The 19,840-nt window shown below is 38.1% G+C and overlaps 1 protein-coding gene across 3 annotated transcripts in view; it reads left to right on the forward strand.

The window, feature by feature from the left end:
• The window catches only part of dock10 (dedicator of cytokinesis 10), a 289,520-nt gene that overhangs the window by 179,557 nt on the left and 90,123 nt on the right, over positions 1-19,840 (forward strand). For all 3 annotated transcript variants that reach the window (XM_072255460.1, XM_072255461.1, XM_072255459.1), the window contains exons 8-12: positions 5,616-5,811; positions 6,262-6,338; positions 6,890-6,973; positions 11,584-11,739; positions 17,795-18,016. In XM_072255460.1, the coding sequence (XP_072111561.1) occupies positions 5,616-5,811; positions 6,262-6,338; positions 6,890-6,973; positions 11,584-11,739; positions 17,795-18,016 (735 nt within the window). The remainder of the gene's footprint in view (positions 1-5,615; positions 5,812-6,261; positions 6,339-6,889; positions 6,974-11,583; positions 11,740-17,794; positions 18,017-19,840) is intronic.

The following is a 19,840-nucleotide window of genomic DNA, read 5'->3' on the forward strand; positions in this document are numbered from 1 at the left end:
GTAGAACAACAAAACTAGAGGTCTTTAAATCAAAGACAGAATTCATTGGCACATAACATCAATACCACACTTTTGTTGGAGCTGAGCAAAACTAATTTCAAACTTTTCCCCTTCACCTGTATTAAATATCCTTGGTTTCCTTTCCTCCACTAGGAATGGACCCAATAGCTGAACTCCAAACTATGGCTTCACCAGTACTGAAATCATTCTTATTGATGTAATGGAATGCTCTCTACAGAATAATATTTTTTTTTACGCTGCAGTGTTTCAAATTGAATAACATGAGCCAACTGGAGCCTGTAATGTGTTTTTCACTTAGATCGCTAACATGAAATCTTAAAAAGTTCACACATTTTTTCCCTCTATTGAAGTTACCTGGCATGTGATTTCCAGCTTTTCCTGCTTTTAATCTTGAACCCTGTATTCCAGTTAATAAAATACCAAATGAGAGGTTGTTCTGCTATGATATGAGTTTGCATAACATGAAATGGTTATGATGCAGCTGATGAACTATGGCTTATGATTTGTGTTATGCAGGCCGCATTGGTTTTGTGCAACTGCGATCGGAAAAATCTGTTTAGATCTGTGCTCTGAAGGCATCTGCAGCTAGTTCTGCTGTGACATGACTTTCTATGTCATACATAGTGATCATACAATAGCAAGACAATTTGCCTCTACTATTTTTTTCATTATGACTCTGGCAACCTGTGCTTGGGCCGACGGAGGATCACACCGGGGTTCAATTCACACCACTGTCTGTAAGGCATTTGTACATTCTCCCCATGACCACATGGGTTTCTTCTGCTTTCTGTTTCCTCCCACATTCCAAAGACATACAGGCTGGTAGGCTAATTAGTCACATGGGTTTAATTTGGCGTGTGAGCTGGTTGGGCCTGTTACCGTGCTGCAAGTTTAAATCAAATAAGAATAATATACTTGGACCATAGGTCTCCCTGTACATCCACATCTTACAAAATTTTTCTTAACACGTGTTCACTTTCATACCTTGCTTGCCTGCAATGGAAATTAACCACATTTTATTGTGTTAAGTTTCATCTTAATTTCATCTCACACGTTCAAAGATCAAAATTCAAAATCGTTTAATGTGATTTCCCGTGCACAAGTGTGAAGGAAAATGACGTAATTGTCCCTCCAGATCCACTGCAGCACAAAAAGCACAATAATAATAAAAAACACAATAAATATAAATACATAAGATAGCTTGTATACGTAGATTGATTGTATGTCCATAAAGTGATGCTAGGCACAAGAGTGTCTGTATATAAGGTGAATGCCGGGAAATAATAAAGTAGAGGTGGCTGGGGGCGTGGAGGGATAGGTTAGTAAGTGAAGGTTTTGATCAGCCTAACTGCTTGGGGTAAGTAACGGTTTCTGAGTCTGGTGATCCTGGCATGGATGTTACATAGACTCCTCCCTGATGGGAGTGGGACAAACAAACCATGAGCAGGGTGGGTGGGATCCTTCATGATGATGCTGGCCCTTTCTGGTACCTTTCTGTGCATATGTCCTTGTTGGGTGTCTGCCGCAGTGCAATTTCCATATAGCAAGCAGTGATGCAGCATGTTAAGATGCTGTGTACTGCGCATTTATAGAATGATATGATTATGGATATGCATAGTCCAGCTCTCTTCAGTCTTCTCAAAGGAGATGCATTGGTGTACTTTCCTGACAGTGTAGCATGTGTTCTGGGACCATGAGAGGTTGTGTATCGTGTGCACTCCCAGGAGTTTGAAACTGCTTGTAGTTTCCACTGCTGTGCCTCTGATGTGTGAATGGTGCAAGTTCCTCTGAAGTTGATAATCATCTCTTTTGTCTTGTTGACATTACGGAAGAGATTATTTGCCTGGTACCAGACCTCATGCTCTTGCACCTCCTCTCTGTAGGCTGTATCTTCCCATGATATCCTGCTGCATTCTATCAGTTTCACTACCCAGTTCATATTCCTGCTGTTTTGTGTCAACTACAAACCTAGAAATTGCAGTTCGCATTTAGTTTATTAATATAGAAAAAGAAACAATAGCATCAACAGCAGTCCCTGTCAAATGCCACTATATTCACCTTCCTTCGGTCCAAAAGATCATGGGTCACCACAATCATAAAAAGTAAGAGCAGAGTTAGGCCATTCCACTCACCGAGTCCATTCAATTATGGCTGATTTATTTTCCTGCCTTCTCCTCATAACCTTTGATACCCCTACTAATTAAGAATCTATCAAACTCCACTTTAAATATACGCAATGATTTGGCCTCCATAGCTGTCTGCGGCAATGATTTCTGTAGATTCACCACCCTCTGGCTGAAAAATTCCACCTCATCTTTGTTCTAAAGGGACATACTTGTATTCTAAGGCTGTGTCATCTGGTCCTAGACCCTTTCAGTCTTGGAAACATCCTCTTCACATCGACTCTGTCTGGGCCTTTCAATATTTGGTAGGTTTCATTTAATTCCCCCTCATTCTTCTAAACTCCAGTGAGTAAAGGCCCAGAGCCATCAAATGGTTCTCATACATTAACCTTTTCATTCCTGGGATCATTCTTGTAAACTTCCTCTGTATCCTCTCCAATGCCAGCACATCCTTTCTTTGATATGAGGCCCAAAACTGATCACAATACTTCAAGTGTGGTCAGACCAAAGTATTATACAGTATTTTTGCTTTTATATTCTAGTCATCTCAAAATGAATGTTAACGTTGCATTTGCCTTCCTTACTATTGACTCAAAATTAAAAATTGTCTCTGAATTAGCTCCCTGTTTAGAAAATAGTTTACACCTTTATTCCTTCTACCAAAGTGCATGCCTATATGCTTCCCTGCACGGTATTCCATCTGTCATTTCTTTGCCCATTCTCCCAATCAGTCTACATCCCTCTGCAGACTTCCTGCTTCCACAATGCTACCTGCCTCTCTACCTACCTTTGTATCATCTGAAACTTGCCACAAAGCCATCAATTTTGTTATTCAGGTCATTAACATATAATGTAAAAAGTAGCAGAACCAACACTGACCTCTGCAGAACACCTTGAGTCAGCAGTAGCTAACCAGGAATTGCCCCCATTTTATTTACACTCTTTGCCTTCTGCTAGTCAGCCAATTTTCTATCCATGCTGTTATTTTTCCTGTAATACCATGGGCTCTTATTTTGTTAAGCAGCCTCATGTGCAGCACCTTGTCAAAGGCTTTCTGAAAATCCAAGTAAACACCGACTCGCCTTTGTCTATCCTTCCTGTTATTTCCTCAAGGAATTCCAACAGATTTGTCAGGCAATATTTTTCCTTCGGGAAACCATATTGCCTTCGGCCTATTTTATCATGTGCATCCAAGTTCGGCGAAACGTCATAATTGATAACAGACTTTAATGTCTTGTCAACTACTGAAGTCAGGTCTCAATTAGCCTCAGGGTCATCAGTTGTCTATTACTTAGCCAACATTACATCCATGCTTTAACTCTGTTCTATGCCACATGTTCCAACTTACAGGAGGAGACTATTCAGCTCATAGGGTACACATTGACACCAGCAGAGCAAACTCACTTCTTCCATTTCTCTCTCATTCCCTGTATCCCTGCAACTATTCTCCCTTACCCAGAGGGCATGAACTCCCTTTTGCTTCTTCCGCCACTCGCCTATAACAAGGAGGTGGTTACCCTCGCAGCATGTCTTTGAGATGTGGGAGGAAAGCACAGAATCTAACAGTTAACCAGATGATAATTGAGGGAAAGACCCAAAATCTACACAGATAGCTATTGTGGTCAGGTTCACACTCAAGCCACTGGAGCTGTGAGATGACAGCATGAACTGCTGTACCATTGTGCTTCTCTCAACCATGTGATTGTATTTCTCAGCATGCTTGAGTATGGTTCTTGCTCTGTCTTGTAGGTGGCACACTACTAGATATTTCAAGCATGACTTTAAGTCATTATAGCAAAGTGATCTAAACAATTCCTTGAGGGACCTGAATAGATGCATTTCCTTTCATCATTAACATGTGAATCGCCTGTACAGAGTATGATAACTCTCTTTAAACTGCCACATAACGTTGTAAATAAATCAACGTAAGTAGAAGTAAGCAAGAGATAATTACTAATGTCACACAGTATCATTTTTATATGTAGCTTTGGGGTGAAAAAGAACCAAGAATTCATGCATCAGAATTAGAAAATGATATTCCCCGGCTTATAAGAAGGGATGTTTAAAATGTGGTCAAAGTTTAACAAATAATGTTTTAAATCAGTCTAATTTTTAGTTAAAACAGTTCATTGAAATAAGCAGTTATCTGAAAATAGGTTTTGAGGCTACTATGGGAGCCATTAAGCAAACGCCATCTGATTTTGAACTTGAAAGAAATCTCCAGTGGATTTGTTCTTTCTTGCTGAGAACTACAGAAACTTTATTTTGCTTATCCAAAAACTTGTTTCCCTCAGTAATTTCACTGGTGGCTTTGGCCACTGCCATTTAAGGACAAAGTTTACTCTTCATTTATCTTTACTGTTAAATCTCACAGCATAAAGCAAAGAAAGCTTTGTTCACTCTACATAGGTAACCAGAGTTTTTTTTCACGAAAACATTCCAGACCCGATAATCAAATCCAATTAATAGAGTCCTGCTAGTCATCAATTTCTTGAGGAACCTGAATATAAATATTTCCTTTCATCATCAACATGTATAGCAGGTGTGAATCACCTGTACAGAGATTTCTTCACTTGCCCAAACTGTTAAGTCTCAATTATGATCCAAATATTGTTTCGTCGTTTCGTCACTTCAGAAACAATGTGTTTAAAAATGTTAATTAAATAATCAGAAGTATGTAACTAAACAATAAAGATTTTAGAATTTTGATACAAAATCCTGATCAACTCTATTTGAATCTCAGCCTGCTTATAGAGATTACTTATAGCATCACAGCTATTCAATTTTGAGTATTTAAGAACTAACTCCAGTGGGAAGGGATATTAATCCAGGCTGGGTATTTTTCTACCTTGTTGGCCTTTATTAGGTTATTCTGTTTCAAACGTATATACTTGGTCACATGGCTTTGTGAAGAATAATGGGAAAATTGATGTTTTATGCATTGTGATAAATTCTGAACATGTTGGAAGGAAACTCTCCAAGGTGAAGCAATAAATCATGTAATTTTATTGGGTACTGAAATTACTTAAGGTTTCAACCAACAGCACTTTCCAAGACTAGAGCTGGCTCACCTGCACAGGTGGGAATCCTGTCAGAAGCACATCCATGTAAGGAGATGAACTGCAGCTTATCTATGAGGGTTAGCGTTTGAGAAAGCTACATCCAAATTCACCTTCTACAATGATTTTAGCTCAAGGGCAGCAAAAAGGAAGCCCACTGTCATTCGTTCAAGGGCAACTAGCAGCAAGAAATAAATATCAATGCTCCCAGGGATGCCAATAACTCACAAATTATTTTAAAATATTACTGATCTGTTGGAATTGCAGCAGGATTCTAACCAGACAGAGCACTGCATATTGATTCATATATTCATTCTGCTTGCTTATACTCATGACATTATTCCAAACTATTTGATGAAAATTACAGAAATATTGACTTCTTCCTTTCTGCCATATTTTTTGAATCATCCAGAACAGCAAACTTCGTCGTTACGCATTTGAGTTGCAAATGAATAATGTCACGTACTTTGTACTGGCAGCTGATAATGAGCAGGATATGGAGGATTGGATTTCCACTTTGAACCGTATCCTGCAGATTAATCCAGAAGGATCTAGTCAGGAAAGAAAAAGTGTAGATCTTACAGATGTCAAACAGGATGAAACTCTAGGTAAGTTGATTCATTATGTCCATGCAATACGGTAGGTAAAGTATTGTTTGAATGAGCTGAAAAATTAATAATTGTTTTCACATCTCATTTAAACAGATTCTGCCATGCAAATATACTTTGTAGAGTGCTTGCAGTTATAAATATAGTACAATATAAAAGACAAAATACAAAATCTTTTCATGATAATCTAAAATATTACACATGTTTGAGAAGGCTAATTTGAAAGAAAAAAGTTTAATCTTGAATTTCCTCACGTAATCATGCTTCAGTTATTCATACCTTTGGAAAAAAAATGTAAACTTGTGATTTGTCCATCTTTTGGAGTTTCTTCAAAATTCAATCAGAATTCTGCTCATATTGTGGTGATGTTAGTCAGGAATAAATTGAAGCTTGCTAAAATAATTAAGTTGGCATAATCCTGGACCAATGTTTGACTTCTTTGTTTTACAGAGAGTGAAATTACAGATACCAGCTTGAATGATGAAATAGATTCCTCGGAGGACACTATCCATCCAGAATTAGCAAAGGTAACTGCCATCGCTGCTCTGAAGTGCATCTATTCTGACCCCATTTATTTTCTTGGTTGATTATCCTCATTGAATTACAAAGTGAGGATTGAAAAATAAGAAATGACTTTTATTTAAACTCCAAAAATATGATTACCTTTTGTGAATAAAATTGCATTAAAATAAAGAGGACTTAAAAGCCAAGAGGTCATTTAAGGATGCTTTTAAAGTTAAGCATATTTTCAAAGCATTAAAATGTGTTTTTATCAATTTATTAAGAAACTGACTTCTAATTACTGAAGTAACTAATAATGAATAATATACTGTAGATAACTTCAGTTGTGTTCATCAAACTACCATGCTTAAATGTATTGAGGAATGTTGGGCAGAAGAAAGTAATTTCTTCTACAGACTGAAAAGGAAAAGACAGCCAGAAATAAATTTGTGTCACATAGAGACAATGACAGAAGCAATTACAACTGGGACTTGAAAAAAAGGTTAAAAACTAGAAATATCGATCTTCGATGTAAAGCTAATACAGACTATTTTTCTTTCTCTTCTATTATTTACAGTATATTGCAGAAACTGAGGAGACCATTAAGCTGTCCAGAAATGAAAACCGCATGAACCTATTTTCACTTGACCCTGATATACCTGTAAGAGAAATTTTTAGCATTGAAATTTTATGCCAATTAACAATATTTTTCTGTATTAACTACTGAAATTAATATTTCAAATGTGTTAGTGCCAAAACTGATTTCCGAGTAATTGAGCAGCCAGGCAATATTTCCCAGGTCTCTACCAATGCTGCTCTGGAGCTAGCCGTTAAGTAACACACCTATCAAATTAGAAGAATTCATTAATATCATAGTCAAACTTGTGTGCACCACAAACTCTTGTATCATAATTCACAACTTGTTTTGTTTCTTTTGACTTTATTTACCAAATGGAAAAACATTTATCAATCCGGACAAACTGAGTCAATCTTGAGGATCCTTTTTTTAAAATTTAAGAATGGCAGTGACAGAGATTTTGGGATAAAAACAAAATGCCGGAAACACTCAGCAGGTCAAAAGGCATCAATGGATGGGACACGGAGTTAATGTTTCAGATTAATTGACCAGAACAGGGCCATTGATCTGAAATGTTAACTCTAAGTCTCTCACAACAGTTGTAACCTAACCTGTTGCATATATACAACTTCTGCAGTTGTTTTTTACTTCTCAATTTCTGAATTATTAGGGCTCGTTTCATTTCAGCATTACAGATGACTAATAGCATGGTGTACTAAACTAGATAGATATACAGTACAACATGAAAAAGCATAATTGCAAAGTCATAACAGAAACTTTACGAACATGTATTAATATTTTGTGGAAAATTCATGTGGTTTAAGTACAAAAGATTATGAGGAGTAATAATGGTGCAATTAGCATTGAAAGCGTAGAGTTTTAGATAAATGATTTTAAGTGGAGCACGTAGTTCCTAGTTTGCTACATTATGGCATGCATTGAGTGAGAATATGGTTGTTGTGGTTTGGTGCTTTCCATGATGGACCATTTTGCTTCAGGGGCAGGCTTATGAAGTATGACAACTTGAATGCAACTGTAACCCAATACAAGTCAACGTATAATGGGAAAAAAAGGGTGATGAAGATATTTGCAGTTTTTTGATATATCAACATGTTTTCACTTTGAAATGAAGATCAACTTTTCTCCATGTGTTTTGTCCTCTTGTACTCCAGTTAAAGGCCTTGCCTTTAGCCCTTCTCTCTCCACATTATTTCTGGTGCTTGTGGTTGTGTTATAGAGCATAGAATAGTACAGGACAGAAGCAGGCTCTTTCACCCACGATGTCTGTACTGACCATGATGGCAAATTAAATTAGTTCACGCTGCATTTGGTCTATATCTAGCCACATTTGGTCTATATCTATCCACTCCAAGATCTCCTTGTAAATCAATATATCTCAGGTTCTGGCCATTCACTGAATACCTTTCTCATATATCTGACCTCCCAAAATGCAACACCTCACACTTGTCCCATTTTCTCTCTTCCATTCTCTGGACATGCTTAGTCTGACCAGCTCTACAGGTGACAACCCCTACATTCTTTTGTCCAGATTCTTTTGTCTGTGTTCCCACTCAATGACCAGATCACCTTGTTTACAGTTTATCCACATGGTCACCTCTGTTTTACCTTATCAAAGGCATCCTCTTCCTTGGTTTTTCCCATGGCATGATGAGTTTATTTGCTCTCCCTTCTGTTCTAATGAAGGGCCTTAACGGGAAATGGTAACTGTGTTTTATTCCCACAGATATGGCCTAACCTGCTGAGTATTTTCGGCATCTTCTGTTTTTACGTTAGGGTTTGAGAATCTACATCTTTTATTATAATTTACTGGACACCGTCACCTTCAATCATCTCCATTCAAATTAACCATTTGATAATCTAACCAAATTTGATTTTTTTTCTCACAATCCCACCTATGATTTCCCTTTCTCAATGACCAATGTTTGCATGATCTTTTTCCTTCAGAAGGACTGGCCTAATTGCTTCAGTGATCATGTCTCTTTGACTTCCTGTCAAGCTTTTCCACAGGCCATCAACAGGAAACCAAGGCCGGATGCTTAGTGTGTTTGCATGACAGCTTCAATGTCGTCAGTTGTTCACTTTGACCTTCATTCCTCATCTAGGTTGTTCTATTTAAGATGAAACAAAATGCACAATGAAAATGAAGATGTGCCTGGAAAGATTGGAAGAACTTCTCTAAAATTGCACAATTAGCATGTTTTAACCTTCTCTTCCAATTTGATTTATTTTCTTAAGCTGAATTTGTTATTATATTGACAGTCATTTTAGCTTGAAAATTACTGAAGGCAAAAACAGAAACTGTTTTATTACTAGATTGTTACAACCATTTATAGAATGAAATCTATTGCTCTAGCTCCCTCTGCAGATTGTTTGTAGCTCTGAATTCATTTGAAGAGAATGAATTTTTGTGAAATTAGTTCCTATCACCCTGTGAGCAAACATTAATTTTAAACATTGCAGAGTCTTCTTCCGCTCTGCTTCATCAATGGCATTAACCTCAGGGAAGTGCCATTTAGATCTTAGAATAATTTGTTTTCATATTTTCAACAATAATTTCTTCAGTGTTACTGCATGAGATTTTAAAATTGTGGAATATTATAGAACCACAAAGATCTAAAAATACAGAGCATGGATTGTGCAGTATTAATCAGCCTATAAGATGCCCAAAGCAGCAATTTTCTATCATTCTGAAACACAAGATAAAGACAAAGCTCCTGGTCTGCGGAAGTTGCAGAGGATAGGGGATTTTAGGGAACGCTGAAGGTGAAGTTGTATGGAATCAGGCACGTCAAGTTTGGTTCAGTTTGGATGAGGGATATCAAACGTCAAACACTGAGTAATGCTGGGAGGTATTTTGGCACAAAATTAGGCCCAGGTCCAGTGTTAGGGGGCAATGTTGAAGGTGCATTTGGAGCCCAAACAACTTTACATTGAGGAACAGACTGAATTGCAAGAGATATAAAATCAATCCTTTGGACTCTTGCTTTGAAGCATGTAAAGCTATTACCTTTAAGTAATGTGGAAGAGCCACTTCATCATGAGCTCTCTGTGCCATTCACAAGTCTCAGATGTGTAAATTAATTTTGTACTTGATGTAAAAATGTGCAATGACAAATTTTATGACATATGTTGGTGATATTAAACTTGATTCTGATTCAATGCAGGCCCTTTGATAAAATTGCACATATCTGATACCCACCCTCCCATCCCCAACATCAAGTGCACGGAGCACTTCACACAAATTTTTGAAGCTGACTGACTAACTATAGGAACTAAAGTGCCTTGATGGATTGGGTATAGGTCTTATAGTTTTGTTTTACTTGATTTATTCATTTTAATCTACATTACTACTTCTACCAATTAGCCTATCTATATTCAGTGTTCCTTTTGCGCTTTCAGCCCAATTAGTAAATACCCAAGCAAATGTAGTATCATTTTCCTTTTTACAAACATGTAATACTTTAATTAATCTATGTTGAAATCTATTTGCCAATTACATGCTTTTTTCAGCAGCGTTGTTAATGTCTTCCTGAACTTGTTGCAGTTTATAAAATTATTTTTGATACCCACAATTTGATATTTAATTTTGAAATTATACTGTACATTATGATCAATTATTTTCCCAGCACAGATTCCGTAGAGCACCATTCACACATTTTACAGGCTGAGCAGTGAACTTAATTTTGTTCCTTTTCTTGTCTGCTGACTCCGTCTCCTTTGATCTCGGTCACAGGACTACTTCAAGTGCCTTCTGAAGACTCAGGGAGATCCAAATGCAATAAATACGTTGCATTACCTCCATCTATTTTATATGCTCTTATCTTAGTATATTCAATATGGTTGATCAAGCTTTGCTCTTAAAATCTATTCTGAATGCAATCTGTTAGTTTTTGGTTTTTTAGATACCTTTCAATTACATTATTGAATTAACTATTCTGTTATCCTTCCTTTTGTGTAAAGTCCTTTTTCTATTTATATAATCTCTTAACTCATTTTAAAATCAATGATACAATCCTTCAGAACAAGACATTTTACGCTGTACGAACTTGGTTTGTTTATCAGTTATCTCTTCCTTTCTATTTTAATTATCTTTCTCTCATCAAAATCCTTTTCATTGCTATGCTCACTCTATATGCCCAACTCCTTACTCTAATTTCTCATCACTTTTTTTCCTGATGAAGGATCTCATACCAAAATGCCACTGTTACTCTTTTCGTAGATGCTAGCTAGCCTGCTGAGTTCCTCCAGCATTTTGTGTGTATTACTTTCATGTGCAGATTTTCTCTTGTTTGTCACTCTGTAAATAATCATTATTTCCACAATTACATGCATATATTTTGGTTACTAAAAGTACATGAAAAGTTATGATTTGCTCCAACCAGAATTATGTAATTTTGCTTATCAACACTCTGGAGTGTGTTTGAATTTGGTACATTGAAATGGAAGGACATCATTGTAACAAATTTCCCAACCCCATAACCTGCTGCAATTTTATTATGCCTTAAATGGAAATACGATCAATATAGAATTAACGGAAATTGTTAAAGAAAACAAAATTGGATCTTTTTCAGTTTTTTTTGTCTCCTTTAACCCAACACAATAACAACGTAACTTGCGCCACAATAAAAACTTTATATTAAAGCATTTCATTCATTTCTACTGAAACTTTTTAGATTCACAAAGCACAGCGGCTGGACATCGCTGTGAACGAGCCTTTAGTGAAGCCGTACGAGCTGAAGCTGGGCAAGCGCATCATGGTTGTATGCAAATCACTTACCTTAAATCTTCAGGCTTGTATCAGTGATGCTGAAGGTGGAGCGCCAACTAACGTAAGCAAATCTTCCACTTCATGAATTCAAGCGAATCGTCATGTGTAATTTCTTTTAAAAAATTTAGTTCTAATGAAGTAGTAATTTTACCTTGGATTTTGTTGATTTTTAATTTCTGCTGTATTAAGTAATTACATTTTCTCAAATTATATTTTGTTGAATTTCCACTTGTTTACTGATTCATTCAAATTCAAAATTCTTAGAAAATATTTTCAAAAGTTGCTGATTTTCACTATTTTGAACAGGTAAATGGATGGATAATATGATATCCTCTCAAATCTTGTTCTGTATCTCCAAGCTGGGAGGAGAAAATACAACTAGAAGATCCATTCTTTGCACAACTCATTTGGCAATTTTGTGGTCCAATCTTGCTATTCTAGAAAATGGGAGTCTTCGTTCATTCATAGGGCAATCAGATTTTGCTAATGCAGGTTGCTTGGAAAAATGCTAGTTAAAAGGCTGATCATACTGAAACAGTAGCACAGTGGTGCATCAGTTGGTTCTGTTGCCTCACAAATCCAAAGACCCAGGTTTGATTATCACCTTGGGTATTATCTGAGACCACAGTCTTCCTCTGGGACTTCTCTTGATGGATGACTGAATGTTATAATAGAAGTATCCACGGGAGTATCTACAGGCAGGCTTCTAAGAGCTTATCACTGAATACCTTATTCATTCAGGCTCTTCCGGCAGCCTATTCTTATTGAATACAACTTGACCTGTTCGAAATGAACTAGCTCAAAGTCAAAACTGAGTTATTGTCAAATGCACAAGTACATGCATGTACAGGTGCAATGAAAAACTTACTTGCAGCAGCATCACAGTACAGAGCATCATACTGTATAAGCAACATTCACAAGAAAAATATAAATTATAAGACCATAAGATATAGAAGCAGAATTCGGCCATTTAGCCCACTGAGTCTGTTCCACCATTTCATCATGATGGATCCAATTTTCCTATCAGCCCCAATCTCTTGCCTTCTCCCTGTATCCCTTCATGCCCTGACCACAATTATACACAATTTTTACAAGAAAAAATACAATTAAAACAAAATAAACCATCTATTTTACTGCAAAATGATCACGGTGTCCAGCTTTGCTGAATGCATGGTTCAAGAACTAAATGGCGGAAAGGAGGTAGCTGCAAGAAGATATCACGGCCCAGGTGATGAGGATCTTTGATGATTGACATTGTCTTCTTGAGGCAGCATCTTGGTAGATATGAACAGTGGTGGGAGGGATGTGCCTGTGATATATTGGACAGAGTCTACAACCTTCTGCAGCTTCCTAAATTCCTGTGTGTCTGTATTAGCAGAATATTGTTCACAGTATATCTATTGAAGATTATTTTCAGAGTAGTCAATGACAAGCTAAGTCTCCTTAACCTTCTAAAAAGTAAAAATGCTCTATTCTTTCCTTATGATTGCATCTATGCTCTGGGCCCAGAACAGATCATCCAGTAAGTTAACAACCAAGAATTTAAGGCTGCTGACTCTCTCCACTAGTGATTCCCCAATGTAGACTGGTGCATGTTTGACCTCCTTCCCCTTCCAAAGTCACCAATTAGCTCTTTTGTTTTCCTGCAGTTGAGTGAAAGGTTATTGCAACACCATTCATTCAACCATCCATTCTATCATAAGCAGATTCGTCACCACCTTTCATTCATAAAGTAGATGATCTTGTAACAGAGTTAGAGATTGACAGATGTGACATTGAGGGCATCACTGAGTCATGATCGAAAGAAGATTATAGTTGGGAGCTCAACATCCAAGGATATACATTGTTTTGAAAGGACAGACAGCTAGGGGATGGCATAGCTCTGTTGGTAAAAATGAAATCAATTCCTTAGAAAGAGGTGACATAGGATTGGAAGATGTAGAATCATTGTGGGTAGAGGTAAGGAACTGCAAGGGTAAAAAGTCTGATAGGAGTTATATACAGGCCTTTGAACAGTAGCCAGGATGTGGATGACATTACAGCGGGAAATAGAAAATACCTGTCAAAAGGGCACGTTATGTAGTCATGTGGGATTTCAATATGTAGGTAGATTGGGAAAATCAGGTTGGTACAAATTTTGGATCCCAAGAGGGAGAATTTGTAGAATGCCTATCAGATGGCTTTTTAGAGCAGCTTGTGGTTGAGCCCACTAAGAGATCAGCTGTTCTGGATTGGATGTTGTATAACCAGATTTGATTAAGTGGTTTAAGGTAAAGGAACTCTTAGGAGGGAGTGATCATAATGTGATAGAATTCACCTTGCAGATTGAGAGGGAGAAGCTAAAATTGAATGTATCCGTATTACAGTGGAGTGAAGGGAATTACAGAGGTATGAGAGAGGAGCTGGCCAAAGTTGATTGGAAGGGGGCACTAGCAAGGATGACAGCAGATCAGCAATGGCTGGAGTTTCTGGGAGCAATTTAGAAGGTGCAGGATAGATACATCGAATAAACAAAGTAGTCTAAAGGCAAGAAGACACAACCATAGCTGACAAGGGAAGTCAAAGCCATCATAAATGAAAAAGAAAGGGCATATATTAGAAGAAAAATGAGTGGGAATTACAGGATTGGGATGCATTTAAAAACTAATAGATGGTAACTAAAAAAGTCATTAGGAGGAAAAAGATGAAAAATGAAAGTAAGCTAGTCAATAATATCAAATAGGATACCAAAAGTTTTTTTCAGATATATAGAGTTATAAGGAGGTGAGAGTGCATATCAGATGACTGGAAAATGACACTGCAGAGGTAGTAATGGAGGACAAGGAAATGGCAGATGAACTGAATAAATATTTTGCATCAGTCTTCACTGTAGAAAGCACTAGCCATATGCCCGAAGTTCGAGAGTATTAGGGAGCTGAAGTGAGTGCAGTTGCTATTACTAGGGAGAAAGGTGCTTGGGAAGCTTGAACGTTCTGAATGTTGATAAGTTACCTGGACCAAATGGAGTACACCCCAGTGTTCTGAAAGAGCTACTTGAAAAGGTTATGGAGGTATTAGTAATGATCTTTCAAGAATCAGTAGATTCTGGCATGGTTCCAGAGGACTAGGAAATTGAAACTATTATTTCTCTCTTCAAGAAGGGAAGGATGCAAAGAAAGGAAATTATAGGCCAGTCAGTTTGACCTTAATGGTTAAGAAGATGTTGGAATCATTGTTAAGGATGAGCTTTTGGGGTACTTGGAAGTACATGGCAAAATAGACCAAAGTCAACATGGTTTCCTTAAGGGAAAACTTTGGCTGACAAATTTGTTGGAATTCTTTGAGGAAATAACAAACAGGATGGACAAAGGAGAATTGATAGATGGTGGATTTTCAGAAGGCCTTTGACAAGGTGCTGCAGATGAGGTTGCTTAGCAAGATAAGAGCCCACTGTATTGCAGGAAAGATACTAGCATGGATAGAGCATTGGCTGATTGAAAGGAGGCAAAGAATGAAAATAACATAGAAACATAGAATAAAGGGATTCTTTTCTGATTTGCTGCTGAAGGTTAGCAGTGTTCCACAGAACATGGTGTGTGGACTGCTTTTTATGTTGTATGCCAGTGATTTGGATGACAGAATTGATGGCTTTGTGGCCAAGTTTGTAGATGATACGAAGATAGGTGGAGGGGCCGATGGTGTCGAAACGGGTGGGGCGGGGGGGGGGTGCTGCAGAAAGACAGATTAGGAGAAGGGGCAAAGAAGTGGCAGATGGAATACTGTGTCAGGAAGTGTATGGTCATGCACTTTGATAGAAGGAATAAAAGCACATACTATTTACTAAACAGGTAGAAAATTAAACAAAAATCTGAGGTGCAAAGGACTTGGGAGATCATGGTGCACAATTCCCTAACGGTTAATTTACAGTTTGAATCTGTGATGTGGAAGGCAAATGCAAAGTTAGCATTCATTTCAAGAGGACAAGAATAGAAAAACAAGAATGTAATGCTGAGGCTTTATAAGGCACTAGTCAGGCCTCTCTTGGAGTACTATGAGCAGTTTTTTGGCCCCTTATCTAAGAAAGGATATTTTGGCATTGGAAAGGATTCAGAGTATGTTCATGAAAATGATTCCAGAAATGAAAGACTTACAATATGAGGTGTGTTTGATGGCTCTGGGCCTGTAGTCGCTGCAATTTAGAAGAATGTGGGGGTTCTCATTGAAACCTATGGAATGTTGAAAGGCCGAGATAGACTGGATGTGGAGAGGATGTTTCCTATAGTGGGGGGAGTCTAGGACCAGAGGGCACAGATAGAGTGGATGTGGAGAGGGTGTTTCCTATAGTGGGGAAATCCCAGACCAAAGGGCACAACCTCAGAAAAGAGGGACATTCACTTAGAACGAAGATAAGGGGGATTTCTTTAGCCAGATGGTGGTGAATCTATGGAATTCATTGTCGCAAATGGCTGTGGAGGCCACTTGCGTATTTAAGGTGGAGGTTGATAGATTCCTGATAACTCAGGACGTGAAAGGTTACAAGGTAAAGGCAGGAGAATTGGGTTGAGACGGAAATGGATCAGCAATGATCAAATGGGGAGCAGATTCATTGGGATGCTTCCAGCAATAGTAGTGCCATCAGCAAAATCAAAAATAGTATTTCATCTGCTTAGCCACACAGTCATATATGTACAGAGAGTCTAGAGAGCAGGGGCTATGTGTGCAGTCTTAAGATGCACTGGTGTTGATGATTAGCGAGGAGAAGGTGTTGTTACCAGTCCTCACTAACTGAGATCTGCTGATGAGGAAGTCGAGTATCCAGTTGCAAAGTGAAGTACATAGGCCCAGGTCCTAAAGCTTGATAATAAGTGGATAACATGCTGGTGTTGAACGCTGAGCTGTAGTCAATGAACAGCAGCCTGATGTATGAGTTTTTGTCATCCAGATTTTCCAGAGCACAGTGAAGAGTAGAGAAATTGCATCTGTTATTGACGTATTCTGGTGACAAGGAAACTTGAATAGATCCAGGTAATCTCTGAGGCAGGAATTCATTTGTCTCATATTGAAGCACTTTATCACATTTGATGTTAGTGCTGCTGGAGGGTAGTCACTGAGTCAGGTTGCCACACTCTTCCTGGGCACCAGGATAATAGATACTTTTTTGAAACAATTGGAAACCTCACGCTACAGAAGCAAGAAGTTGAATATGTTCAAAAAATACTCCAGTTAGTTGGTTCATACAGATCTTTAGTACTCAGCTAGATACACTGTCTGGAACAGGCTGATTGGACATTGCTTCAGAGAATGAAATTACAGGGCTGTCTGGAAGTGTGGGGATTTGACTAGTTGTCCCTATCAATATGTGAATAAAAGACATTGAGCTCATCCGAGAGTGACTGACCATTGCCACTTACGCTCAGTTGTTTTAGTTATATAGATAGCAACATTTTGGCCACAGATTTTGACATGTAACCTTTGCTAAAATCACCTTTATGGACCTTATATTAGTGTATTCTTTTCCACATTGGTATTTTTCTTCATAAAGTAGTTTGCTCATGTTCACAGCCTGTCACATACAACGAGGCCACATAGCAAAGGTGATGGTGGAGCAGAGAGCAAATACCTTAAAGAATAGTCAAAAAAGGCAGAGGACAAAAATGTCTGGAAACTCTCAAACGTTTGGTAATGGCCCCCCTTCTCTATTCCCCATCCCCTTTTTCCTCTCTCACCTTATCTCCTTGCCTGCCTATCGCCTCCATCTGGTGCTCCTCCCCCTTTTACTTTCTTCCATGGCCTCCTGTCCTCTCCTATTAGATTCCCCCGTCTCTAGCCCTGTACCTCTTTCACCAATCAACCTCCCAGTTCTTCACTTCACCCCTCCCAGTTTCACTTATCACCTTGTGTTTCTTTCTCTCCTTTCCCCACCTCTATATCCGACTCCTCATCTTTTTTTCTCCAGTCCTGCTGAAGGGTCTCGGCCTGAGATGCTGACTGTTCTCGTTTCCACAGATGCGGCCTGGCCTGCTAAATTCTTCCAGCATTTTGAATGTGTTGCTTGGAAACTTCTTGATTATTCTAAATTTTGTGATATTGCTTCATTTATAATTAACAACCTTTAATTTTCTATTCTTTTTGTGTAGATTGAACCATTCTTCATCAGTCTTTCCTTGTTTGATATCCGAGAAAACAGAAAAATATCTGCAGATCTGCATGTGGATTTAAACCACGAGAGTGTGAGACAACTGATTATGGGTTCACTGGCCGTGGCAGAAAATGGAGAGAAATATGTTGCTGGAGGAGTGAAATCTGGAGAGCCACAGTTAGAGGGCTTTCCTGAAGAATGGTTAAAATACCCAAAACAGGTAACAAATTGTGCACCCCTGTTCACCTTCCTTTGATTGCTGGATTCCGGCAGATCAAATATAAGTTGATGGTCTGGAGTGGCCTGGGGCGGGTGAGACCCATATAGTTACTACCAGCCACAGGCTAAACTTGGTCTTAACTTGAGTGGATCCCCTGATGAGAACTTCCTGTGTGAAGGCAGCTCTGACTTGACCTGTGGCCTCTGAACTACACAGAGCTTTCATATTATGAATCTTTTAAGCCACGTGACCTTGATGAACAAATAGCTGTCAAACAGCTTGAATAAATGTACATTCAGAAACATTAAAAAATGATTAAAAATAAAGTATACAGTTTAAAAAATGTGGAGCATTTTTAAGTTAACTTTTAAAAATTGAAGTGCATGCAAATTAATCCCATTGAGAAAACGTAAGCCACCTGAAACTTTCCGCTCTCACTCATAAGAGTTTCTCTACAGTTTAATGAATTATTACGGAACAAATCCTGAGTTTATTCTGTGGCCAGGTTTTCATGCTAAGATTATGCGACGCTACATGAAGCTAACATTTTTTCACAGACCACCATGAATCATTCAACACTGGAGATCCATTGTAGTAATGGTGGCTAGAAACCTTTGAAATTTCAACACTGTTCTTTCCTGACCAATGCATTGGAAAGACTGGTGGTTTCCCAGGAAAATACCCAAAAACCCTGCTTATGTAGCTGAATATCAACGTTCATCGAGATTGCAATTTATGAAGCGCCACTTATTGCTCGTCATGCTGAATACATACTCCCTGATATGCAGATTTCAAAAGTCGCTGCAGAATATTACTTGTGTTTCAAAGCTTATTGCTGGTTTACATGAAAGATGTCTTGTTGCCATTTAGCTTTCACAGTCTTGAAGTGGTTTTTAATGATATTGCAAGCTTCCACTTCCAATTTGTCAGAAGTTGAAATCGCTGTGAAATGAACAATTGATAAGGTTAATCAATGTTCAGTCCCTGATCTCTGGTAATTGTCAAGTTGACAAATTATATAGTGAAAATAATTATTGCTTCATAAAATGAGACTTTTCACTGCTCATAATTCTTACTGATAGACTAAATTGGAAATGAGAAAGTAAACATCATAAATTCTTTGTACAAGTTTGATATATTGCTTTTAAATCAATGACTCTAAGCTCTTGCACAATTATGAATTGAACGCTATAACTCACTTCAAATAACATTGTGAAGCAATGTTCATTCACCTTTGGGAACTGTTCAAGCGCTCCATAAAAATATGTTGCAGGCCTATTTTCTCATATAGACGACAAAAGTGGATTAAGGCTTGCCGTTCATTGCATAGCTGTAGCAAAAATAAAATGGATTGTATTTTAGGTATATTTACCTTCCTAACTCCTGGGTGTTCAAGATAGAAGCAATGAAAGTTGTATGATTGGCACATTTATTGTCATTGGTAGTGCAGCACATTTGGTTGATGCATTGCAATCATACTAGAAGGTGGAAATATGTGAAATATATAACAGGCAGGGTTGTGCTGACAGCTAGCTGGCAGTCCTGTAGAGAGCCATTGGTTACTTACAGTATAGCTGTCAATGCATTCCCGATTTTGGGTGTATGCACTCAAAAATGGAAGTGTACAATGACAATAAGGCACAGCTCTGAATGTACAGTCCCTGGCCTTTCACTTGCCATTGAATCCAGTGATATTCCATAATTTACTGATTTAAAGACCAGGAACCCCAGACATTCTTTATGCCAGGCCCCTTGGCTTTACGGCAGACAGGCTGACAGATCTAGTGGTGTCACATTCTTATCAATACGATTGCTGTCCTTAAT

This window comes from Mobula birostris, chromosome 4, assembly GCF_030028105.1.
Source record: "Mobula birostris isolate sMobBir1 chromosome 4, sMobBir1.hap1, whole genome shotgun sequence".
Lineage (NCBI taxonomy): Eukaryota > Metazoa > Chordata > Chondrichthyes > Myliobatiformes > Myliobatidae > Mobula > Mobula birostris.